At 35.2% G+C, this 27,974-nt stretch overlaps 1 protein-coding gene across 1 annotated transcript in view; it reads right to left on the reverse strand.

Annotated features, from left to right (window-relative positions):
• The window catches only part of LOC307208399 (spectrin alpha chain, non-erythrocytic 1-like), a gene marked incomplete at both ends in the record, with an annotated part of 106,346 nt that overhangs the window by 71,245 nt on the left and 7,127 nt on the right, over nt 1-27,974 (reverse strand). The window contains 7 exon segments of the mRNA XM_079996479.1: nt 1,725-1,829; nt 6,765-6,902; nt 9,971-10,102; nt 13,324-13,338; nt 16,881-17,043; nt 22,058-22,161; nt 24,583-24,729. Coding sequence (XP_079852605.1) covers nt 1,725-1,829; nt 6,765-6,902; nt 9,971-10,102; nt 13,324-13,338; nt 16,881-17,043; nt 22,058-22,161; nt 24,583-24,729 — 804 coding nt within the window.

Genomic DNA, 27,974 nt, shown 5'->3' on the forward strand with positions numbered 1-27,974 from the left:
TTTTTTTAAAAAAAAATTAATTTCTGAAAATTTGGCAGGATTTTTCAATGATTTCAATTCCGTTTCTGATTTCGAAATGAGGATTTTGATTCCGTTTCTGAGTTTGAAATTAGGATTTTGATTCCGTTTTTGAATTTGAAATCAAGCTTTTGATTCCGTTTCTGAGTTTGAAATCAAGATTTCGATTCTGTTACTGATTCTGAAATTTATATTTTGGTTCCATTTCTGATTTCAAAACTAGGATTTCTTGATTCTGAAATCAAGATTTTGATTCCGTTTCTGAGTTTGAAATCAAGATTTTGATCCCGTTTCTGAGTTTGAAATCAAGATTTTGATTCCGTTTCTGAGTTTGAAATTTAGATTTTGATTCCGTTTCTGAGTTTGATATTTAGATTTTGATTCCGTTTCTGATTTTGGAATCAAAATTTCGATTCCGTTTCTGATTTTGAAATCAAGATTTTGATTCCGTTTCTGAGTTTGGAATTTAGATTTTGATTCCGTTTCTGAGTTTGAAATCAAGATTTTGATTCTGTTTCTGATTTTGAATTAGGATTTCAATTCCGTTTCTGAAATTTATATTTTGGTTCCATTTCTGATTTTAAAATTAGGATTTCTTGATTCTGAAATCAAGATTTTGATTCCGTTTCTGATTTTGGAATCAATATTTCGATTCCGTTTCTAATTTTGAAATCAAGATTTTGATTCCGTTTCTGATTTTGAAATCAATATTTTGATTCCGTTTCTGATTTTGGAATCAATATTTCGATTCCGTTTCTGAGTTTGAAATTTAGATTTTGATTCCATTTCTGAGTTGGAAATTTAGATTTTGATTCCGTTTCTGAGTTTGAAATCAAGATTTTGATTCCGTTTCTGAGTTTGAAATTTATATTTTGGTTCCATTTCTGATTTTAAAATTAGGATTTCTTGATTTTGAAATCAAGATTTTGATTCCGTTTCTGAGTTTGAAATTTAGATTTTGATTCCGTTTCTGATTTTGGAATCAATATTTCAATTCCGTTTCTGAGTTTGAAATTTAGATTTTGATTCTGTTTCTGAGTTTGAATTAGGATTCCAATTCCGTTTCTGATTCTGAAATTTATATTTTGGTTCCATTTCTGATTTCAAAATTAGGATTTCTTGATTCTGAAATCAAGATTTTGATTCCATTTCTGAGTTTGAAATTTAGATTTTGATTCCGTTTCTGAGTTTGAAATCAAGATTTTGATTCCGTTTCTGAGTTTGAAATTTATATTTTGGTTCCATTTCTGATTTTAAAATTAGGATTTCTTGATTCTGAAATCAAGATTTTGATTCCGTTTCTGAGTTTGAAATCAAGATTTCGATTCCGTTTCTAATTTTGAAATCAAGATTTTGATTCCGTTTCTGAGTTTGAAATTTAGATTTTGATTCCGTTTCTGAGTTTGAAATTTAGATTTTGATTCCGTTTCTGAGTTTGAAATCAAGATTTCAATTCCGTTTCTGATTCTGAAATTTATATTTTGGTTCCATTTCTGATTTTAAAATTAGGATTTCTTGATTCTGAAATCAAGATTTTGATTCCGTTTCTGAGTTTGAAATTTAGATTTTGATTCCGTTTCTGAGTTTGAAATTTAGATTTTGATTCCATTTCTGATTTTAAAATGAAGATTTCGGTCCCTAATTATAAAACTATAAAACGGTTTCTAATTATAAAATTAATCACGATTTGAAGAGTAAGATTGTACCTCGTGGGCCGAAATATCGGCTTCCAGCAGCTGGTGTTTCTTGAGAAGGTTATTCACGGACGCCAAGTCTTTCCCATAATCCTCAGAGGCGAGCAGCGCTTCCACCTGGGGGGTTAATAATAATAATAATAATAATAATAATAATTAATAATAATAATAATGGTTATCTACTTAATTCTAAAAATAAAATAAAATAAAATAAAATAAAATAAAATAAAATAAAGAAATGTAATACTAATAATAATAATAATAATAATAATAATGGTTATCTACTAGATTCTAAAAATAAAATAAAATAAAATAAAATAAAATAAAATAAAATAAAATAAAGAAATGTAATAATAATAATAATAATAATAATAATGGTTATCTACTCGATTCTGCCCATTGTCTCCCACCCCGAGTTCAATTCAATAAATATTATTATCATTAATAATAATAATAACAATAATATTAATGGTTTTCTACTTGATTCTAAAAATAAAATAAAATAAAAATAATAACAATAACAATAATATTAATGGTTTCTACTTGATTCTAAAAATAAAATAGAATAAAATAAAATAAAATAAAATAAAATAAAGAAATGTAATAATAATAATAATAATAATAATAATAATAATGGTTATCTACTCGATTCTGCCCATTGTCTCCCACCCCGAGTTCAATTCAATAAATATTATTATCACTAATAATAATAATAATAAGAATAATAATAATAATTAATAATAATGGTTATCCACCAGATTTTGCCAATTGTCTCCCTCTCCGAGATCGATTCAATAAATATTATTATTATTAATAACAATAACTAATAATAATAATGGTTTTCTACTTGATTCTAAAAATAAAATAAATAAAATAAAATAAAATAAAATAAAATAAAATAAAGAAATGTAATAATAATAATAATAATAATAATAATGGTTATCTACTCGATTCTGCCCATTGTCTCCCAACCCGAGTTCAATTCAATAAATATTGTTATCATTAATAATAATAATAATAATAACAATAATATTAATGGTTTTCTACTTGATTCTAAAAATAAAATAGAATAAAATAAAATAAAATAAAGAAATGTAATAATAATAATAATAATAATAATAATAATAGTTATCTACTCGATTCTGCCCATTGTCTCCCACCCCGAGTTCAATTCAATAAATATTATCATTAATAATAATAATAATAATAATAACAATAATATTAATGGTTTTCTACTTGATTCTAAAAATAAAATAGAATAAAATAGAATAAAATAAAATAAAGAAATGTAATAATAATAATAATAATAATAATAATGGTTATCTACTCGATTCTGCCCATTGTCTCCCACCCCGATTACAATTCAATAAATATTATTATCACTAATAATAATAATAATAATTAATAATAATGGTTATCCACCAGATTTTGCCAATTGTCTCCCTCTCCGAGATCGATTCAATAAATATTATTATTATTAATAATAATAACAATAATTAATAATAATAATGGTTATCTACTTGATTCTAAAAATAAAATAGAATAAAATAGAATAAAATAAAATAAAGAAATGTAATAATAATAATAATAATAATAATAATAATAATGGTTATCTACTCGATTCTGCCCATTGTCTCCCACCCCGAGTTCAATTCAATAAATATTATTATCATTAATAATAATAATAATAATAATAATAACAATAACAATAATATTAATGGTTTTCTACTTGATTCTAAAAATAAAATAGAATAAAATAGAATAAAATAAAATAAAATAAAGAAATGTAATAATAGTAATAATAATAATAATGGTTATCTACTCGATTCTGCCCATTGTCTCCCACCCCGAGTTCAATTCAATAAATATTATTATTATTAATAATAATAACTATAATTAATAATAATATTAATGGTTCTCTACTTGATTCTAAAAATAAAATAAAATAAAGGAATGTAATAATAATAATAATAATAATAATAATAATAATAATAATAATGGTTATCTACTCAATTCTGCCCATTCTACTAATAGAATGTCCCCCCAGATCTGCCCCCTAACTACTACTACTACTACTAATAATAATAATAGAATGTCCCCCCTGGATCCGACCCCTAACTACTACTACTACTACTAATAATAATAATAGAATGTCCCCCCCGGATCCACCCCCTAACTACTACTACTACTACTAATAATAATAATAGAATGTCCCCCCCGGATCCGCCCCCTAACTACTACTACTAATAATAATAATAGAATGTCCCCCCTGGATCCGCCCCCTAACTACTACTACTACTACTACTAATAATAATAATAATAATAGAATGTCCCCCCCGGATCCGACCCCTAACTACTACTACTACTACTAATAATAATAGAATGTCCCCCCCGGATCCGACCCCTAACTACTACTACTAATAATAATAATAATAGAATGTCCCCCCCGGATCCGACCCCTAACTACTACTACTACTAATAATAATAATAGAATGTCCCCCCCGGATCCGACCCCTAACTACTACTACTACTACTAATAATAATAATAATAATAGAATGTCCCCCCCGGATCCGACCCCTAACTACTACTACTACTACTAATAATAATAATAATAATAGAATGTCCCCCCCGGATCCGACCCCTAACTACTACTACTACTACTACTAATAATAATAGAATGTCCCCCCCGGATCCGCCCCCTAACTACTACTACTACTACTAACAGAATGTTCCCCCCGGATCCGACCCCTAACTACTACTACTACTAATAATAATAATAGAATGTCCCCCCCGGATCCACCCCCTAACTACTACTACTACTACTAATAATATTCCCCCCGGAATGTTCCCCCCGGATCCGACCCCTAACTACTACTACTACTAATAATAATAATAATAGAATGTCCCCCCTGGATCCGACCCCTAAGTACTACTACTACTACTACTACTAGTAATAATAATAGAATGTCCCCCCGGATCCGCCCCCTAACTACTACTACTACTAATAATAATAATAATAGAATGTCCCCCCCGGATCCGCCCCCTAACTACTACTACTACTAATAATAATAATAGAATGTCCCCCCCGGATCCGCCCCCTAACTACTACTACTACTAATAATAATAATAGAATGTCCCCCCCGGATCCGCCCCCTAACTACTACTACTACTACTACTACTAATAGAATGTCCCCCTAGATCTGCCCCCTAACTACTGCTACTAATAATAATAATAATAGAATGTCCCCCCCGGATCCACCCCCTAACTACTACTACTACTAATAATAATAATAGAATGTCCCCCCCGGATCCACCCCCTAACTACTACTACTACTAATAATAATAATAGAATGTCCCCCCCGGATCCAACCCCTAACTACTACTACTACTACTACTACTAATAGAATGTCCCCCTAGATCTGCCCCCTAACTACTGCTACTACTACTACTAATAATAGAATGTCCCCCCCAGATCCGACCCCTAACTACTACTACTACTAATAATAATAGAATGTCCCCCCCGGATCCGACCCCTAACTACTACTACTACTAATAATAATAGAATATTCCCCCCCCGGATCCGCCCCCTAACTACTTCTACTAATAATAATAATAATAGAATGTCCCCACCGGATCCACCCCCTAACTACTACTACTACTACTACTAATAATAATAATAGAATGTCCCCCCCGGATCCGCCCCCTAACTACTACTACTACTACTAATAATAATAATAGAATGTCCCCCCCGGATCCACCCCCTAACTACTACTACTACTACTACTAATAGAATGTTCCCCCCCGGATCCGACCCCTAACTACTACTACTAATAAAAATAATAATAGAATGTCCCCCCCGGATCCGACCCCTAACTACTACTACTAATAATAATAATAGAATGTCCCCCCCGGATCCGCCCCCTAACTACTACTACTACTACTACTACTAATAATAATAGAATGTCCCCCCCCCCGGATCCAACCCCTAACTACTACTACTACTACTACTAATAATAATAGAATGTTCCCCCCGGATCCGACCCCTAACTACTACTACTACTACTACTAATAGAATGTTCCCCCCAGATCTGCCCCCTAACTACTACTACTACTAATAATAATAATAATAGAATGTCCCTCCCGGATCCACCCCCTAACTACTACTACTACTACTACTACTAATAATAATAATAATAGAATGTCCCCCCCGGATCCACCCCCTAACTACTACTAATAATAATAATAATAGAATGTCCCCCCCCAGATCTGCCCCCTAACTACTACTACTACTAATAGAATGTCCCCCCCGGATGCGCCCCCTAACTACTACTACTACTACTACTAATAATAATAATAATAGAATGTCCCCCCCGGATCCACCCCCTAACTACTACTACTACTACTACTAATAGAATGTTCCCCCCCGGATCCGACCCCTAACTACTACTACTAATAAAAATAATAATAGAATGTCCCCCCCGGATCCGACCCCTAACTACTACTACTAATAATAATAATAGAATGTCCCCCCCGGATCCGCCCCCTAACTACTACTACTACTACTACTACTAATAATAATAGAATGTCCCCCCCCCCGGATCCAACCCCTAACTACTACTACTACTACTACTAATAATAATAGAATGTTCCCCCCGGATCCGACCCCTAACTACTACTACTACTACTACTAATAGAATGTTCCCCCCAGATCTGCCCCCTAACTACTACTACTACTACTAATAATAATAATAGAATGTCCCTCCCGGATCCACCCCCTAACTACTACTACTACTACTACTACTAATAATAATAATAATAGAATGTCCCCCCCGGATCCACCCCCTAACTACTACTAATAATAATAATAATAGAATGTCCCCCCCCAGATCTGCCCCCTAACTACTACTACTACTAATAGAATGTCCCCCCCGGATGCGCCCCCTAACTACTACTACTACTACTACTAATAGAATGTCCCCCCAGATCTGCCCCCTAACTACTACTACTACTAATAATAATAATAGAATGTCCCCCCTGGATCCGCCCCCTACCTCTGAAAGCCAGAAGTCAAAGTCTTTGATCCCGGTGTTGAAATTCTGTTGCTTATTGGCTTCCTTCAGACGGTGACTTTTCTCGGCCGATTTTCGAACGAGGAACTGCCATTGGTCAGCCAGGGCGGCCAATCGGGCCTAGAGGGGAGGGAGGAACAAGAATGGGGGGAAATTCGGGAACCAAAATTAAATCCAATCAAATCCAAATATCTTATGCCAGTTTCCAAGAGACGAAGCCTCGAAATTTGGATAACAATAAGAATTTGGGACTGGCCAGATACACAAAAACCTCAAAATCTCCGCCCAGGAAGTAGATACATCCCAACAGGAAGCGCTGATAGTTTCAGAATGACTTGGGCTTTTATATGACAGGTCACATGACAGGCTTGTCCGCTTTAGGAAATTCAGGAAATTTGCCTAGCTCTGCCGAGGAAGGAGCTACGCCCAAACAGGAAGTGCCAATCTCTTCGGAATGCCGTGAGCTTTTATATGACAGGTCACATGACAGGCTTGTCCGCTTTCGGAAATTCAGAAACAGGACGAGAAGGAGCCTATAGGCCGAGCTACACACAAACCTCAAAAGCTCCGCCCAGGAAGTAGATACATCCAAACAGGAAGTACCAATATTTTCAGAAGGACATGGGCTTTTATATGACAGGTCACATGACAGGCTCTAGGAAATGGGGGAAACATAGGAGAAGGAAATTGCAGGAGCAGACAGGCCTGGCTACACGAAAACCTCAAAAGCTCCGCCCAGGAAGCGGATACATCCAGACAGGAAGTGCCAATATCTTTGGAATAACATGGGCTTTTATATGACAGGTCACATGACAGGCTTGTCTGCTTTAGGGAATTTGGGAAATCTAGCTTAAAATCAGATTTCTATTTCTGATAATTTGGCACCGTTTTGATATTAAGATTTCAATTCCATTTCTGATTTTAAAAGGAAGATTTCAGTTCCGTTTCTGATTTGAAAATGAAGATTTCGGTTCTGTTTATGATTTGAAAATGAAGATTTGGATTCCGTTTCTGACTTTAAAATTAGGATTTCAATTCTGTTTCTGATTTGAAAATGAAGATTTCGGTTCTGTTTCTGATTTGAAAATGAAGATTTCGATTCCGTTTCTGATTTTAAAATAAGATTCCTATTTCTGAAAACGTTGCACTATTTTAAGATTTTGATACCGTTTCTGATTTTAAAATACGATTTCTATTTCTGAAAACGTTGCACTATTTTAAGATTTTGATACCGTTTCTGATTTTAAAATAAGATTTCTATTTCTGAAAACGCTGGACTATTTTAAAATTAAGATTTCGATTCCGTTTCTGATTTTAAAATAAGATTCCTATTTCTGAAAACGTTGCACTATTTTAAGATTTTGATACCGTTTCTGATTCTAAAATAAGATTTCTATTTCTGAAAACGCTGGACTATTTTAAAATTAAGATTTCGATTCCGTTTCCGAAAATCTTGCACCTAACATTTCTTGGAAGAAGTTCTTCCCTATGGCTGTTCCCAAACCACTGAAAGTATTCTTGCTATTGGAAGGAAATTTGCCACCCTGGATGGCAAAAGCTCCGCCCAGGAAGCAGATACGTCCAATCAGGCGACGCCATTCTCTTCGGAATGACGAGGGCTTTCATATGACAGGTCACACGACAGGCTTGTCCGCTTTAGGAAATTTGGGAACACTAGTAGAAACTAGAATGAAGATGAATGGGAGCAGACAGGCCTAGCTACACAAAAACCTCCAAAGCTCCGCCCAGAAAGCAGATACGTCCAATCAGGAGACGCCATTCTCTTCGGAATGACGAGGGCTTTCATATGACAGGTCACATGACAGACTTGTCCGCTTTAGGAAATTTGGGAACACTAGTAGAAACTAGAATGAAGATGAATGGGAGCAGACAGGCCTAGCTAACAAAAGCCTCCAAAGCTCCGCCCAGGAAGCAGATACGTCCAATCAGGCAATGCCATTCTCTTTGGAACGACAAGGGCTTTTATATGACAGGTCACTTGACAGGCTTGTCCACTTTAGGAAATTCAGGAACACTAGTAGAAACTAGAAGGAAGATGAATGGGAGCAGACAGGCCTAGCTACACAAAAACCTCCAAAGCTCCGCCCAGGAAGCAGATACGTCCAATCAGGAGACGCCATTCTCTTTGGAACGATGAGGGCTTTCATATGACAGGTCACATGACAGGCTTGTCCGCTTTAGGAAATTTGGGAACACTAGTAGAAACTAGAATGAAGATGAATGGGAGCAGACAGGCCTAGCTAACAAAAACCTCCAAAGCTCCGCCCAGGAAGCAGATACGTCCAATCAGGAGACACCATTCTCTTTGGAACGATGAGCGCTTTTATATGACAGGTCACATGACAGGCTTGTCCACTTTAGGAAACTCAGGAACACTAGTAGAAGCTAGAAGGAAGATGAATGGGAGCAGACAGGCCAAGCTAACAAAAACCTCCAAAGCTCCGCCCAGGAAGCAGATACGTCCAATCAGGAGATGCCATTCTCTTTGGAACGATGAGGGCTTTTATATGACAGGTTACATGACAGGCTTGTCCACTTTGGGGAATTCACAAACGGTAGCAGAATCTAGGATGAGTGGATTGGCTAGGGCTACACAACCTCAAAAGCTCCGCCCAGGAAGTAGATACATCCCAACAGGAAGTGCTGGTAGTTTCAGAATGACTTGGGCTTTTATATGACAGGTCACATGACAGGCTTGTCTGCTTTAGGAAATTCAGGAAATTTGCCTAGCTCTGCCGAGGAAGGAGCTACGCCCAAACTGGAAGTGCCAATCTCTTCGGAATGCCGTGAGCTTTTATATGACAGGTCACATGACAGGCTTGTCCGCTTTCGGAAATTCAGAAACAGGACGAGAAGGAGCCTATAGGCCGAGCTACACACAAACCTCAAAAGCTCCGCCCAGGAAGTAGATACATCCAAACAGGAAGTACCAATATTTTCAGAAGGACATGGGCTTTTATATGACAGGTCACATGACAGGCTTTAGGAAATGGGGGAAACCTAGGAGGAAGAAATTGCAGGAGCAGACAGGCCTGGCTACACGAAAACCTCAAAAGCTCCGCCCAGGAAGCAGATACGCCCAATCAGGAACTACCATTCTCTCCCCAACACCGTGGGCTTTTATATGACAGGTCACACGACAGGCTTTGCCGCGCAAACCAACCCACCTTGACGGCGTCCTCGCTCCCGGCGCAGGCCCCACGCTCGATGAGGGAGTTGCCGACGTCGATGACGCCCCGGATCCGGTCGGCGTTGGCTTGTAGCTCTGCCTCAAAGGCCTGGTGTTTCTGGTGCTTGCTCTGGAAATACGAAAAATATTGGGCAAAATATTATTATTAACAATAATATATATATATAATAAATGGGTCAATAAATAAAAAGTAAATAAATAAGTTGATAAATAACAATAATAATATAAGAAAATATTGGGCAAAATACTATTATTAACAATAATATATATATATATATAATAAATGGGTCAATAAATAAAAAGTAAATAAATAAGTTGATAAATAACAATAATAATATAATAAAATAATGGACAAAATATTATTAGTAACAATAATATATATATATATATATATATATATATATATATATATATATATATATATATGATAAATGGGTCAATAAATAAAAAGTAAATAAATAACTTGATAAATAACAATAATAATATAATAAAATATTGGGCAAAATATTATTAGTAACAATAATATATATATATATGATAAATGGGTGAATAAATAAAAAGTAAATAAATAAGTTGATAGATAAGAATAATGATATAATAAAATATTGGGCAAAATACTATTATTAACAAGAATATATATATATAATAAATGGGTGAATAAATAAAAAGTAAATAAATATAATAAAATATTGGGCAAAATATTATTATTAACAATAATAATATAATAAAATATTGGGCAAAATATTATTATTAACAATAATAATAATATATATATATATATATATAATATAATATAATTAATGGGTCAATAAATAAAAAATAAATAAATAAGTTGATAAATAATACACAGGTTAACCAAGAAGTAGGTTAATAGATCAATTAATAAAAACAGGTTGATAAAGAAATAAAAGGTTAATAAACCAACATAGGTTAATAAACAGGTTAATAAATAGGTAGGTTGATAGATTAATTAATAAAAACAGGTTAATAAATAAGTAGGTTAATAGATTAATTAATAAAAACAGGTTAATAAATAAGTAGGTTAATAGATTAATTAATAAAAACAGGTTAATAAATAAGGTTAATAGATTAATTAAAAACAGGTTAATAAATAAGTAGGTTAATAGATTAATTAATAAAAACAGGTTAATAAATAAGTAGGTTAATAGATTAATAAAAACAGTTTAATAAAGAAATAAAAGGTTAATAAACACAGGTTTATAAAGAAACAGGTTAATAAATAAATAAGTTTAAAAGTAAATGACTTCATGAAGGAATAGGTCAATAAATAGACAAATAGGTTAACGTATTTATAGATCTCTTATCTATAAATATTAATTAAAAATGAAACAATTAAAGACGAAACATGGACGGCGATGATGTCATTGCACGAAAAACGGGAGAGACGGACGAGCGAGCGAATGGGGGAAATGAGAAAAGAATAAGAATAAGAACAAAAGAATTGGAAATAATAAATATAATAGTAAAATAATAAATGATAAATAAGAATAAATAAGAATAAAAGAATCGGAAATAAGAAGAAGAATAAAATAAATGATAAATAAGAATAAATACGAATAAAAGAATCGGAAATAATAAGAAGAAGAATAAAACAATAAGTGATAAACAAGAATAAAAGAATAAAGAATAAACGAGAATAAAATAATAAGAAATAATAAGAATAAAAGGCAAAATAAGAATAAAAGAGTTGGAAATAAGAAGAAGAAAAGAATAAATGATAAGTAAGAATAAAAGAATCGGAAATAATAAAAGAATAAGGAATAATAAGAATAAAAGACTAAATAAATAAGAATAAAAGAATTGGAAAGAAGAAGAAGAAGAAGAAAAGAATAAATGATAAATAAGAATAAAAGAATCTGAAATAAGAAGAATAAGAATAAAAAAATTGGAAATAATCAGAATAAAATAGCAAATAAGAAATAAGAATAAAAGAATCGGTAATAATAAGAATAAAAATAAAATAAGAAATAAGAATAAAAGAATAAAAGAATCGGTAATAATAAGAATAAAAATAAAAGAATAAATGATAAATAAGAATAAAAGAATAAATAAATCAGAATCAGAATAAATCAGAATAAAAATAATAAGAATAAGAATAAAAGAATAAATGAAAATAAGAATAATAATAAAATAAGAATAAAAGAATAAATTATAAAAGGAATAAGAATAAAAGAAGAAGAATAAAAGAATAAAGAATAAATCAGAATCAGATTAAATAATAATAAAAATAATAAGAATAAGAATAAAAAAATAAATAAAAATAAAATAAGAATAAGAATAAAAGAATAAATTATAAAAGGAATAAGAATAAAAGAATAAGAAGAATAAAAGAATAAAGAATAAATCAGAATCATAATAAAAATAATAAGAATAAGAATAAAAGAATAAATAAAAATAAGAATAAAAGAATAAATAAGAATAAGAATAAAAGAATAAACAAGAATAAAATATGAATAAGAATAAAAGAATAAATTATAAAAAGAAGAAGAATAAAAGAAGAATAAAAGAATAAAGAATAAATCAGAATCAGATTAAAAAATTATAAAAATAATAAGAATAAGAATAAAAGAATAAAAAAGAATAAGAATAAAAGAATAAATAAGAATAAATAAGAATAAATAAGAATAAAATAAGAATAAGAATAAAATAATAAATTATAAAAAGAATAAGAATAAAAGAATAAGAAGAATAAAAGAATAAAGAATAAATCAGAATCAGAATAAAAATAATAAGAATAAGAATAAAAGAATAAATAAAAATAAGAAGAAAAGAATAAATAAGAATAAGAATAAAAGAATAAACAAGAATAAAATATGAATAGAATAAAAGAATAAATTATAAAAAGAATAAGAATAAGAATAAAAGAATAAAGAATAAATCAGACTCAGATTAAAAAATAATAAAAATAATAAGAATAAGAATAAAAGAATAAAAAAGAATAAGAGTAAAAGAATAAATAAGAATAAAAGAATAAATAAGAATAAATTAAGAATAAGAATAAAAAGAAGAATCAAAGAATAAAGAATAAATCAGACTCAGATTAAATAATAATAAAAATAATAAGAATAAGAATAAAAGAATAAATAAGAATAAGAATAAAAGAAGAATCAAAGAATAAAGAATAAATCAGACTCAGATTAAATAATAATAAAAAGAATAAGAAGAAAAGAATAAATATGAAAGAATAAATAAGAATAAAATAGGAATAAGAAGAAAAGAATAAATTATAAAAAGAAGAAAAGAAGAAGAAAGAAGAAGAAAAGAAGAAGAAAAGCCGACTTCAGACCCACAAATAACGGAGAGACTTACCAGGAGTTTGGAAAGCTGGAAAGAGAGAGGGAAAGAAGAAAAGAAGAGAGAGAGAGATCAGGATCCGGTGCTCGGGATCCGGTGCCTGTCAATCCGGTGTGTGGGGGGGGGGAGAAAAACAGAGGCCGGTTTCCGGTTGGCTGGGAGCGGGAAGGGATCCGGCGGGAGAGGGATCCGGCGGGGGAGGGATCTGGCAGGAGAGGGATCTGGCGGGGAGAAAAACGGAGGCCGCTTTCCGGTTGGCCGGGAGCAGGAAGGGATCTGGCGGGAGAGGGATCCGGTGGGAGAGGGATCCGGCGGGGGAGGGATCCGGCAGGAGAGGAATCTGGCGGGGAGAAAAACAGAGGCCGCTTTCCGGTTGGCCGGGAGCAGGAAGGGATCTGGCGGGAGAGGGATCCAGTGGGGAGGGATCTGGCAGGAGAGGGATCCGGCGGGGGAGGGATCCGGTGGAGAGGGATCCGGCAGGAGAGGGATCTGGCGGGGGAGAAAAAGAGGCCGCTTTCCGGTTGGCCGGGAGCAGGAAGGGATCTGGTGGGAGAGGGATCCAGTGGGGGAGGGATCCGGCAGGGGAGGGATCCGGCGGGGGAGGGATCCGGCAGGAGAGGGATCTGGCGGGGGAGAAAAACAGAGGCCGCTTTCCGGTTGGCCAGGAGCGGGAAGGGATCCGGCGGGAGAGGGATCCGGCGGGGGAGGGATCTGGCAGGAGAGGGATCTGGCAGGGATGGATCCTGGGGGAATTCCCTTAGGGGAGTCGGGATCAGGCCGCCCCAGTGGATCAGCCAGCGGATCTCCCCACAGCGGCTGGTTCTCTGCCCTCTGGGCCGATCCGTGTGGGTCACACAAGGGAGGAGAGAGCAGGGAGATCCGGTCCGGAGGGGTCCGGTTCCGGGGCATCTGGTCCCGGGGAATCCAGTCCCGGGGATTCGGGTCCAGAGGGATCTGGTTCCGAAGGATTTGGTCCAGGGGATTGTGGTCCCGGGGATCTGATCCTAAGGATCCGGTCCAGGGGATCTGGTCGGGAAGGATCCAGTCCTGGGGATTCTGGTCCAGTGGGATCTGGTCTGGAAGGATCCAGTCCAGGGGATTCTGGTCCAGGTGGGTCCGGTCTGGGGAATCCAGTCCCAGGGATCCGGTCTGCATTTCATCTAATCATCCTAGTAAGTGTCTAATAATCCTCTAATAATCTAACAATAATCCAACGTACAACCATCTAATCATCCTAATAATCGCCTAATAATCGTCCAATAATCCTTTCTTCTCAGGATCCCTCACCTGGATGTTGGTGGGATCCTTGTAGGATTCTCAGCATCCTAATAATCCTCTAATAATCCTCTAATAATCCTCTAATAATCTAACAATATTCCAACATACAACCACCTAATCATCCTAATAACCCTCTAATAATCGCCTAATAATCCCTCCTTCTCGGGATCCCGCACCTGGATGTTGGTGGGATCCTTGTAGGATTCTCATCATCCTAATAATCCTCTAATAATCCTCTAAAAATCCTCTAATAATCCTCTAATAATCTAACAATATTCCAACATACAACCATCTAATCATCCTAATAACCCTCTAATAATCGCCTAATAATCCCTCCTTCTCGGGATCCCTCACCTGGATGTTGGTGGGATCCTTGTAGGATTCTCATCATCCTAATCATCCTCTAATAATCCTCTAATAATCCAACAATAACCTCACATCCAACCACCTAATCATCCTAATATTCGTCTAATAATCCTCTAATAACCCCTCCTTCTCAGGATCCCTCACCTGGAAGTTGGTGGGATCCTTGTAGGACTCGTCGCTGGCCGTCTAATAATCTAATAATCATCTAATAATCTAACAATAACCTCACATACAACAATCCAATCATCCTAATAATCATCTAATAATCCTAATAATAATCTAATAATCTAACAATAACCTCACATACAACAATCCAATCATCATAATACTCATCTAATAATCCTAATAATAATCTAATAATCTAACAATAACCTCATACAACAATCCAATCATCCTAATAATCATCTAATAATCCTAATAATAATCTAATAATCTAACAATAATCTCACATACAACAATCCAATCATTCTAATAATCATGTAATAATCCTAATAATCCTCTAATAATCCCTCATTCTTAGGATCTCTCACCCGGATGTTGCTGGGATCCTTGTAGGATGCTCATCATCCTAATAATCCTCTAATAATCCTCTAATAATCCAACAATAACCTCACATACAACCATCTAATCATCCTAATAACCCTCTAATAATCGCCTAATAATCCCTCCTTCTCAGGATCCCTCACCTGGATGTTGGTGGGATCCTTGTAGGATTCTCATCGTCCTAATAATCCTCTAATAATCCTCTAATAATCCTCTAACAATATTCCAACATACAACAATCAAATCATCCTGATATTCGTCTAATAATGATCTAATAATCCCTCCTTCTCACGATCTCTCAATCCAATCATTCTAATAATCATCTAATAATCCTAATAATCCTCTAATAATCCTCTAATAATCTCACATACAACAATCCAATCATCCTAATAATCATCTAATAATCCTAATAATCCTCTAATAATCCCTCATTCTTAGGATCTCTCACCTGGATGTTGCTGGGATCCTTGTAGGATTCTCATCATCCTAATAATCCTCTAATCATCCTCTAATAATGCTCTAATAATCCAACAATAACCTCACATCCAACCATCTAATCATCCTAATATTCGTCTAATAATGATCTAATAATCCCTCCTTCTCAGGATCTCTCAATCCAATCATTCTAATAATCATCTAATAATCCTAATAATCTTCTAATAATCCTCTAATAATCTCACATACAACAATCCAATCATCCTAATAATCATCTAATAATCCTAATAATCCTCTAATAATCCCTCATTCTTAGGATCTCTCACCTGGATGTTGGTGGGATCCTTGTAGGATTCTCATCATCCTAATAATCCTCTAATCATCCTCTAATAATCCAACAATAATCCAACATACAACCATCTAATCATCCTAATAACCCTCTAATAATCGCCTAATAATCCCTCCTTCTCGGGATCCCCCACCTGGATGTTGGTGGGATCCTTGTAGGATACTCATCATCCTAATAATCCTCTAATAATCCTCTAATAATCCAACAATAACCTCACATACAACCATCTAATCATCCTAATAACCCTCTAATAATCGCCTAATAATCCCTCCTTCTCGGGATCCCCCACCTGGATGTTGGTGGGATCCTTGTAGGATTCTCATCATCCTAATAATCCTCTAATAATCCTCTAATAATCCAACAATAATCCAACATACAACCATCTAATCATCCTAATAACCCTCTAATAATCGCCTAATAATCCCTCCTTCTCGGGATCCCCCACCTGGATGTTGGTGGGATCCTTGTAGGATACTCATCATCCTAATAATCCTCTAATAATCCTCTAATAATCCAACAATAACCTCACATACAACCATCTAATCATCCTAATAACCCTCTAATAATCGCCTAATAATCCCTCCTTCTCGGGATCCCCCACCTGGATGTTGGTGGGATCTTTGTAGGATTCGTCGCTGGCCGTCTGCAGCTTCTCGCTGATCCAGGCCTCGATCTCATCGACGTCGCGGCTGAACTGCTGGAGGGTCTGGGACTCGCCCAGCTTGGAGCGCTTCTCAATCATCTGGGCCTTCAGGCGGCGCCACCTGGGGGGAGGGAAGAACAAGAACAATAAAAATAACCACTATTATTATTATTCATATTCTTTTATATTATTATTATTATTATTATTATTATTATTATCCTCACCTGAAATCCTCACCTGTATTATTATTATTATTATTATCATCACCTGAAATCCTCACCTGTATTATTATTATTTTAGATTATTATTTTAGATTATTATTATTATTATCCTCACCTGAAATCCTCACCTGTATTATTATTATTATCCTCACCTGAAATCATCACCTGTATTATTATTATTTTATATTATTATTTTAGATTATTATTATTATTATTATTATTATTATTATTATCCTCACCTGAAATCCTCACCTGTATTATTATTATTATTATTATCATCACCTGAAATCCTCACCTGTATTATTATTATTTTAGATTATTATTTTAGATTATTATTATTATTATCCTCACCTGAAATCCTCACCTGTATTATTATTATTATCCTCACCTGAAATCATCACCTGTATTATTATTATTTTATATTATTATTTTAGATTATTATTATTATTATTATTATTATTATTATCCTCACCTGAAATCCTCACCTGTATTATTATTATTATTATTATCCTCACCTGAAATCATCACCTGTATTATTATTATTATTATTATCCTCACCTGAAATCCTCACCTGTATTATTATTATTATTATTATTATTATTATTATCCTCACCTGAAATCATCACCTGTATTATTATTTTAGATTATTATTTTAGATTATTATTATTATTATTATTATTATCCTCACCTGAAATCCTCACCTGTATTATTATTATTATTATCCTCACCTGAAATCATCACCTGTATTATTATTATTTTAGATTATTATTTTAGATTATTATTATTATTATTATTATTATTATTAATATTATTATTATTTAGGGAGCCGCTCACAGTGCCTTGGAAAACTCAACCAGTAGGAGGGGGGTAGAAATATTATTCTTATTATTCTTAATAATATTATGTAGGGATATAACAGTGCCTGGAGAAACCCAGCCAGTTGGAAGAGGTATAAGTATATTATTATTATTATTATTATTATTATTATTATTCTGTAGGGATATAACAGTGCCTAGGAAAAGCCAGCCAGTTGGGTGGGGTATAAATAAATTATTATTATTATTATTATTATTACTCTTATTAATATTCTGGAGGGATATCACAGTGGATGGGAAAACCCAACCAGTAGGAGGGGGTTAGAAATATTATTCTTATTATTCTTAATAATATTATGTAGGGATATAACAGTGCCTGGGAATACCAGCCGGTTGGAAGAGGTATAAGTATATTATTATTATTATTATTATTATTATTATTATTATTATTACAGTACCTGGGAAAACTCAGCCAGTTGGGTGGGGTATAAATATTATTCTTATTAATATTCTGTAGGGATATCACAGTGGATGGGAAAACCCAGCCTGTTGGAAGAGGTATAAGTATATTATTATTATTATTATTATTATTATTATTATTATTATTATAGTACCTGGGAAAACCCAGCCAGTTGGGTGGGGTATAAATATTATTCTTATTATTCTTATTAATATTCTGTAGGGATATCACAGTGGATGGGAAAACCCAGCCTGTTGGAAGAGGTATAAGTATATTATTATTATTATTATTATTATTATTATTATTATTACAGTACCTGGGAAAACCCAGCCAGTTGGGTGGGGTATAAATATTATTCTTATTATTCTTATTAATATTCTGTAGGGATATCACAGTGGATGGGAAAACCCAGCCTGTTGGAAGAGGTATAAGTATATTATTATTATTATTATTATTATTATTATTATTATGTAGGGATATCACAATGCCTGGGAAAACCGAGACAGTTGAGTGGGGTATAAATATTATTCTTATTATTCTTATTAATATTCTGTAGGGATATCACAGTGGATGGGAAAACCCAGCCTGTTGGAAGAGGTATAAGTATATTATTATTATTATTATTATTATTATTATTATTATTATTATTATAGTACCTGGGAAAACCCAGCCAGTTGGGTGGGGTATAAATATTATTCTTATTATTCTTATTAATATTCTGTAGGGATATCACAGTGGATGGGAAAACCCAGCCTGTTGGAAGAGGTATAAGTATATTATTATTATTATTATTATTATTATTATTATTATTATTATTATTATTATTGTTGTACCTGGGAAAACCCAGCCAGTTGGGTGGGGTATAAATATTATTCTTATTATTCTTATTAATATTCTGTAGGGATATCACAGTGGATGGGAAAACCCAGCCTGTTGGAAGAGGTATAAGTATATTATTATTATTATTATTATTATTATTATTATTATTACAGTACCTGGGAAAACCCAGCCAGTTGGGTGGGGTATAAATATTATTCTTATTACTCTTATTAATATTCTGTAGGGATATCACAGTGGATGGGAAAACCCAGCCTGTTGGAAGAGGTATAAGTATATTATTATTATTATTATTATTATTATTATTATTATTATTATTATTATTATTACAGTACCTGGGAAAACTCAGCCAGTTGGGTGGGGTATAAATATTATTCTTATTAATATTCTGTAGGGATATCACAGTGGATGGGAAAACCCAGCCTGTTGGAAGAGGTATAAGTATATTATTATTATTATTATTATTATTATTATTATTATTATTATTATTATTATAGTACCTGGGAAAACCCAGCCAGTTGGGTGGGGTATAAATATTATTCTTATTATTCTTATTAATATTCTGTAGGGATATCACAGTGGATGGGAAAACCCAGCCTGTTGGAAGAGGTATAAGTATATTATTATTATTATTATTATTATTATTATTATTATTATTATTACAGTACCTGGGAAAACCCAGCCAGTTGGGTGGGGTATAAATATTATTCTTATTATTCTTATTAATATTCTGTAGGGATATCACAGTGGATGGGAAAACCCAGCCTGTCGGAAGACGTATAAGTATATTATTATTATTATTATTATTATTATTATTATTATTATATTACAGTACCTGGGAAAACCCAGCCAGTTGGGTGGGGTATAAATATTATTCTTATTATTCTTATTAATATTCTGTAGGGATATCACAGTGGATGGGAAAACCCAGCCTGTTGGAAGAGGTATATTATTATTATTATTATTATTATTATTATTATTATTACAGTACCTGGGAAAACCCAGCCAGTTGGGTGGCGTATAAATATTATTCTTATTATTCTTATTAATATTCTGTAGGGATATCACAGTGGATGGGAAAACCCAGCCTGTTGGAAGAGGTATAAATATATTATTATTATTATTATTATTATTATTATTATTATTATTATTACAGTACCTGGGAAAACCCAGCCAGTTGGGTGGGGTATAAATATTATTCTTATTATTCTTATTAATATTCTGTAGGGATATCACAGTGGATGGGAAAACCCAGCCTGTTGGAAGAGGTATAAGTATATTATTATTATTATTATTATTATTATTATTATTATTATTATTACAGTACCTGGGAACACCCAGCCAGTTGGGTGGGGTATAAATATTATTCTTATTATTCTTATTAATATTCTGTAGGGATATCACAGTGGATGGGAAAACCCAGCCTGTTGGAAGAGGTATAAGTATATTATTATTATTATTATTATTATTATTATTATTATTATTACAGTACCTGGGGAAACCCAGCCAGTTGGGTGGGGTATAAATATTATTCTTATTATTCTTATTAATATTCTGTAGGGATATCACAGTGGATGGGAAAACCCAGCCTGTTGGAAGAGGTGGTATTATTATTATTATTATTATTATTATTATTATTATTACAGTACCTGGGAAAACCCAGCCAGTTGGGTGGGGTATAAATATTATTCTTATTATTCTTATTAATATTCTGTAGGGATATCACAGTGGATGGGAAAACCCAGCCTGTTGGAAGAGGTATAAGTATATTATTATTATTATTATTATTATTATTATTATTATTATTACGGTACCTGGGAAAACCCAGCCAGTTGGGTGGGGTATAAATATTATTCTTATTATTCTTATTAATATTCTGTAGGGATATCACAGTGGATGGGAAAACCAGCCGGTTGGAAGAGGTATTATTCTTATTATTATTATTATTATTATTATTATTACAGTACCTGGGAAAACCCAGCCAGTTGGGTGGGGTATAAATATTATTCTTATTATTCTTATTAATATTCTGTAGGGATATCACAGTGGATGGGAAAACCCAGCCTGTTGGAAGAGGTATAAGTATATTATTATTATTATTATTATTATTATTATTATTATTATTATTATTACAGTACCTGGGAAAACCCAGCCAGTTGGGTGGGGTATAAATATTATTCTTATTATTCTTATTAATATTCTGTAGGGATATCACAGTGGATGGGAAAACCCAGCCTGTTGGAAGAGCTATAAGTATATTATTATTATTATTATTATTATTATTATTATTATTACAGTACCTGGGAAACCCCAGCCAGTTGGGTGGGGTATAAATATTATTCTTATTATTCTGATTAATATTCTGTAGGGATATCACAGTGGATGGGAAAACCCAGCCTGTTGGAAGAGGTATAAGTATATTATTATTATTATTATTATTATTATTATTATTATTATTATTATTATTACAGTACCTGGGAAAACCCAGCCAGTTGGGTGGGGTATAAATATTATTCTTATTATTCTTATTAATATTCTGGAGGGATATCACAGTGGATGGGAAAACCCAGCCTGTTGGAAGAGGTATATTATTATTATTATTATTATTATTATTATTATTATTATTATGTAGGGATATCACAATGCCTGGGAAAACCGAGACAGTTGAGTGGGGTATAAATATTATTCTTATTACTCTTATTAATATTCTGTAGGGATATCACAGTGCCTGGGAAAACCCAGCCAGTTGGGTGGGGTATAAATAAATTATTATTATTATTATTAATAATATTAATCACTGACCTGTCCAGAACTTCGTTACGCCGATTGGCGACCACTCCTTTGGCGTAGTGGTCGGCCGAAATCAGCTGTTCGGCAAACGATTGCAGAGCGGCAATTTTTTCCTCCTAGACGGAAAAAAATAAAATCAAAGAATTAATAAAATAAAATAAAATAAAATAAAATAAAATAAAATAAAATTGAAATGAAACGAAATGAAAAAAATAATATAGAATTGAATAGAATAGAAAAATAAATAAAATAAAATAATCAAAAATAAGAAATAAAATAAAATAAAAAAAGAATAGAACAGAATATAAAAAAATGTAATATAAAATAATCCAAAGAAAAAGCTTGGGGGGCGTTTCCAGAAACGAGTCCAATCAAATAAAATTTAAAATAAAATAAAATAATAATAAAATAAAATAAAATAAAATAAAATTGAAATGAAATGAAAAAAATAATATAGAATTGAATAGAATAGAAAAATAAATAAAATAAAATAATCAAAAATAAGAAATAAAATAAAATAAAAAAAGAATAGAACAGAATATAAAAAAAATGTAACATAAAATAATCCAAAGAAAAAGCTTGGGGGGCGTTTCCAGAAACGAGTCCAATCAAATAAAATTTAAAATAAAATAAAATAAAATAAAATAAAATAATAATAAAATAAAATAAAGTAAAGTAAAATAAAATTGAAATGAAATGAAAAAAATAATATAGAATTGAATAGAATAGAAAAATAAATAAAATAAAATAATCAAAAATAAGAAATAAAATAAAATAAAAAGAATAGAATATAAAAAATGTAATATAAAATAATCCAAAGAAAAAGCTTGGAGGGCGTTTCCAGAAACGAGTCCAATCAAATAAAATTTAAAATAAAATAAAATAAAATAAAATAATAATAAAATAAAATAAAGTAAAATAAAATTGAAATGAAATGAAAAAAATAATATAGAATTGAATAGAATAGAAAAATAAATAAAATAAAATAATCAAAAATAAGAAATAAAATAAAATAAAATAAAAGAATAGAACAGAATATAAAAAAAATGTAATATAAAATAATCCAAAGAAAAAGCTTGGGGGGCGTTTTCAGAAACGAGTCCAATCAAATAAAATTTAAAATAAAATAAAATAAAATAAAATAAAATTGAAATGAAATGAAAAAAATAATATAGAATTGAATAGAATAGAAAAATAAATAAAATAAAATAATCAAAAATAAGAAATAAAATAAAATAAAAAAAGAATAGAACAGAATATTAAAAAATTGTAATATAAAATAATCCAAAGAAAAAGCTTGGAGGGCGTTTCCAGAAACGAGTCCAATCAAATAAAATTTAAAATAAAATAATATAATATAATATAATATAAAATAAAATAAAATAATGAAATGAAATGAAATGAAAAAAATAATATAGAATAGAATAGAAAAATAAATAAAATAAAATAATCCAAAATAAGAAATAAGAAATAAGAAATAAAATAAAATAAAAAAAGAATAGAATAGAATAGAATATTAAAAATATGTAATATAAAATAATCAAAAGAAAAAGCTTGGGGGGCGTTTCCGGTGAGCGAATCAGAAACGAGTTCAATAAAATAAAATAAAATAAAATAAAAGAAAAGAAAAGAAAAGAAAAAGAAAAAGGTTGGGAGAGTCCAATCAAATAAAATTTAAAATAAAATAATAATAAAATAAAATAAAATTGAAATGAAATGAAATGAAAAAAATAATATAGAATAGAATAGAAAAATAAATAAATAAAATAAAATAATCCAAAAAAAGCTCCAATAAAATAAAATTTAAAAAATACAATACAATATAATATAATATAATATAATATAATATAATATAATATAATATAATATAATAATAAAATAAAATAAAATAAAATATTCAAAAGAAAAAGCCAGGGTGGGGGGGTGCGTTTCTAGTGAGCGGAACAGAAACGAGTTCAATAAAATAAGAAATAAAATAAAATAAAATAAAATAAAATAAAATAAACAAAATGTATAATATAATATAATATGATAAATATAATATAATATAAAAATTTTAGTTTAATATAATATAATATAATAGTAAAATAAAATAAAATAAAAAATAAATAAATAAAATAAAAAAATAAGAAAATAAAATAAAATAAACAAAATGTATAATATTATATAATATGATAAATATAATATAATATAAAAATTTTAATTTAATTAATATAATATAATATAATAGTAAAATAAAATAAAATAAAAAATGAATAAAAAAAATAAAAAAATAAAATAAACAAAATGTATAATATAATACAATATGATAAATATAATATAATATAAAAATTTTAATTTAATTAATATAATATAATATAATAATAAAATAAATAAATAAATAAATAAAATAAATAAAATTTATAATATAATATAATATTATATTATATTATAAAAAAATTTAATTTAATTTAAATAAGAAGAGAATATATAAAATTTAATAATAATAATAATAATAATAATAATAATAATAATAATAATAATAATTTCCGCCTCACCTGGACGTTGATCGCCTTGTCGAAATCTTCGTGCTTCTTAATTAGCGCTTCTACACTGTCCAGCGAATCACCTTTGTCCTCCGTGTTGAGGAACGCCTCCCGGGCCGCCATCCAATTCTCTGCCTGCTCACAGTCCCGGTGGAAGAGCTGTGGGGCAGAGGTTAGGGGGCAGGGGTGAGGGGGCAGAGCTCTCCGAGCCACGCTAGACCAGGACTTCCTGTCTGCACAGGAAACGGGGTCCGGGTAGCGCCCTCCAGTTCTCCCCCTGCTCACAGTCCCGGTGGAAGAGCTGTGGGGCAGCGGTTAGGGGGCAGGGGTCAGGGGTCAGAGCTCTCCGAGCCATGCTAGACCAGGACTTCCTGTCTGCACAGGAAACGGGGTCCGGGTAGCGCCCTCCACTTCTCCCCCTGCTCGCAGTCCCGGTGGAAGAGCTGTGGGGCAGAGGTTAGGGGGCAGGGGTTAGGGGGCAGAGCTCTCTGACCACGCTAGACCAGGACTTCCTGTCTGCACAGGAAACGGGGTCCGGGTAGCGGGTTCTGGGTGGCGCCTCCATGCCGGACCCCCAAGTGGGTCTTCTGATGGGGGGCAGGGGTGAGGGGGCGGACCCGGACCCACAGAACTCTGCCCTGTGACCCATGGAAGAAGGCAGAGAGGGATCTGAATGGCCAACACGGGGGGACAGCGGGTTTGGGGCTGTCCCCCCGTGTTGACCATGCAAATCCCTCTCTGACCCCCAAGTGCCCAAGTAGGGGACCCTCGATGGTTCCAGGCGGTGCCCCCTGTGTAGGACCCCCATCTGACCCCCAAGTGGCCCACCCTAGAGTCGCTCTTGCCCTCCGTGTTGAGGAAGGCTTTCCGGGCCGCCATCCAATTCTCCGCCTGCTCACAGTCCCGGTGGAAGAGCTGTGGGGCAGAGGTTAGGGGGCAGGGGTTAGGGGGCAGAGCTCTCTGACCACGCTAGACCAGGACTTCCTGTCTGCACAGGAAATGGGGTCCGGGTAGCGCCCTCCAGTTCTCCCCCTGCTCGCAGTCCCGGTGGAAGAGCTGTGGGGCAGAGGTTAGGGGGCAGGGGTTAGGGGGCAGAGCTCTCCGAGCCACGGTAGACCGGGACTTCCTGGCTGCACAGGAAACGGGGTCCGGGTAGCGCCCTCCACTTCTCCCCCTGCTCGCAGTCCCGGTGGAAGAGCTGTGGGGCAGAGGTTAGGGGGCAGGGGTTAGGGGGCAGAGCTCTCCGAGCCACGCTAGACCGGGACTTCCTGTCTGCACAGGAAACGGGGTCCGGGTAGCGCCCTCCAGTTCTCCCCCTGCTCGCAGTCCCAGTGGAAGAGCTGTGGGGCAGAGGTTAGGGGGCAGGGGTTAGGGGGCAGAGCTCTCTGACCACGCTAGACCAGGACTTCCTGTCTGCACAGGAAACGGGGTCCGGGTAGCGCCCTCCAGTTCTCCCCCTGCTCGCAGTCCCGGTGGAAGAGCTGTGGGGCAGGTGGGGGGCAGAAGGGGGGCGAGGGGGCGAAGCCAGACCCCAAGACTCCACCTTCTGACCCACGGAAACCCAGGACTTCCTGTCTGCACAGGAAATGGGGTCCGGGTAGCGCCCTCCACTTCTCCGCCTGCTCGCAGTCCCGGTGGAAGAGCTGTGGGGCAGAGGTTAGGGGTCAGGGGTTAGGGGGCAGAGCTCTCTGACCACGCTAGACCAGGACTTCCTGTCTGCACAGGAAACGGGGTCCGGGTAGCGCCCTCCAGTTCTCCCCCTGCTCGCAGTCCCGGTGGAAGAGCTGTGGGGCAGAGGTTAGGGGGCAGGGGTTAGGGGGCAGAGCTCTCTGACCACGCTAGACCAGGACTTCCTGTCTGCACAGGAAACGGGGTCCGGGTAGCGGGTTTTGGGTGGCGCCTCCATGCCGGACCCCCAAGTGGGTCTTCTGATGGGGGGCAGGGGTGAGGGGGCGGACCCGGACCCACAGAACTCTGCCCTGTGACCCATGGAAGAAGGGGACTTCCTGTCTGCACAGGAAGGCAGAGAGGGATCTGCATGGCCAACACGGGGGGACAGCGGGTTTGGGGCTCCCTCTCTGACCCCCAAGTGCCCAAATAGGGGACGCTCGATGGTTCCAGGCGGTGCCCCCTGTGTAGGACCCCCATCTGACCCCCAAGTGGCCCAAGTGGGGGACCCTAGAGTCGCTCTTGCCCTCCGTGTTGAGGAAGGCTTTCCGGGCCGCCATCGAATTCTCCGCCTGCTCGCAGTCCCGGTGGAAGAGCTGTGGGGCAGAGGTTAGGGGGCAGGGGTTAGGGGGCAGAGCTCTCTGACCACGCTAGACCAGGACTTCCTGTCTGCACAGGAAACGGGGTCCGGGTAGCGCCCTCCAGTTCTCCCCCTGCTCGCAGTCCCGTGGAAGAGCTGTGGGGCAGAGGTTAGGGGTCAGGGGTTGGGGGGCAGAGCTCTCTGACCACGCTAGACCAGGACTTCCTGTCTGCACAGGAAACGGGGTCCGGGTAGCGGGTTCTGGGTGGCGCCCCTGTGCCGGACCCCCAAGTGGGTCTTCTGATGGGTGGCAGGGGTGAGGGGGCGGACCCGGACCCCTGTGACCCATGGAAGAAGGGGACTTCCTGTCTGCACAGGAAGGCAGAGAGGGATCTGCATGGCCAACACGGGGGGACAGCGGGTTTGGGGCTGTCCCCGCATGTTGACCATGCAAATCCCTCTCTGACCCCCAAGTAGGGGACCCTCGATGGTTCCAGGCGGTGCCCCCTATGTAGGACCCCCATCTGACCCCCAAGTGGCCCAAGTGGGGGACCCTAGAGTCGCTCTTGCCCTCCGTGTTGAGGAAGGCTTTCCGGGCCGCCATCCTATTCTCCGCCTGCTCACAGTCCCGGTGGAAGAGCTGTGGGGCAGAGGTTAGGGGGCAGAGGTTAGGGGGCAGAGCTCTCCGAGCCACGCTAGACCGGGACTTCCTGTCTGCACAGGAAACGGAGTCCTGGTAGCGCCCTCCAGTTCTCCCCCTGCTCGCAGTCCCGGTGGAAGAGCTGTGGGGCAGAGGTTAGGGGTCAGGGGTCAGAGCTCTCCGAGCCACGCTAGACCGGGACTTCCTGTCTGCACAGGAAACGGGGTCCGGGTAGCGCCCTCCCGTTCTCCCCCTGCTCGCAGTCCCGGTGGAAGAGCTGTGGGGCAGAGGTTAAGGGGCAGGGGTTAGGGGGCAGAGCTCTCCGAGCCACGCTAGACCAGGACTTCCTGTCTGCACAGGAAACGGGGTCCGGGTAGCGCCCTCCAGTTCTCCCCCTGCTCGCAGTCCCGGTGGAAGAGCTGTGGGGCAGAGGTTAGGGGGCAGGGGTTTAATTAATGAATATCTATCTCACTTAATACTATACTATACTTTAATTTATTTAATTAATGAATAAAT

This window comes from Podarcis cretensis (genome assembly GCF_951804945.1).
Source record: "Podarcis cretensis genome assembly, contig: SCAFFOLD_28, whole genome shotgun sequence".
In the NCBI taxonomy this organism is placed as follows: domain Eukaryota; kingdom Metazoa; phylum Chordata; class Lepidosauria; order Squamata; family Lacertidae; genus Podarcis; species Podarcis cretensis.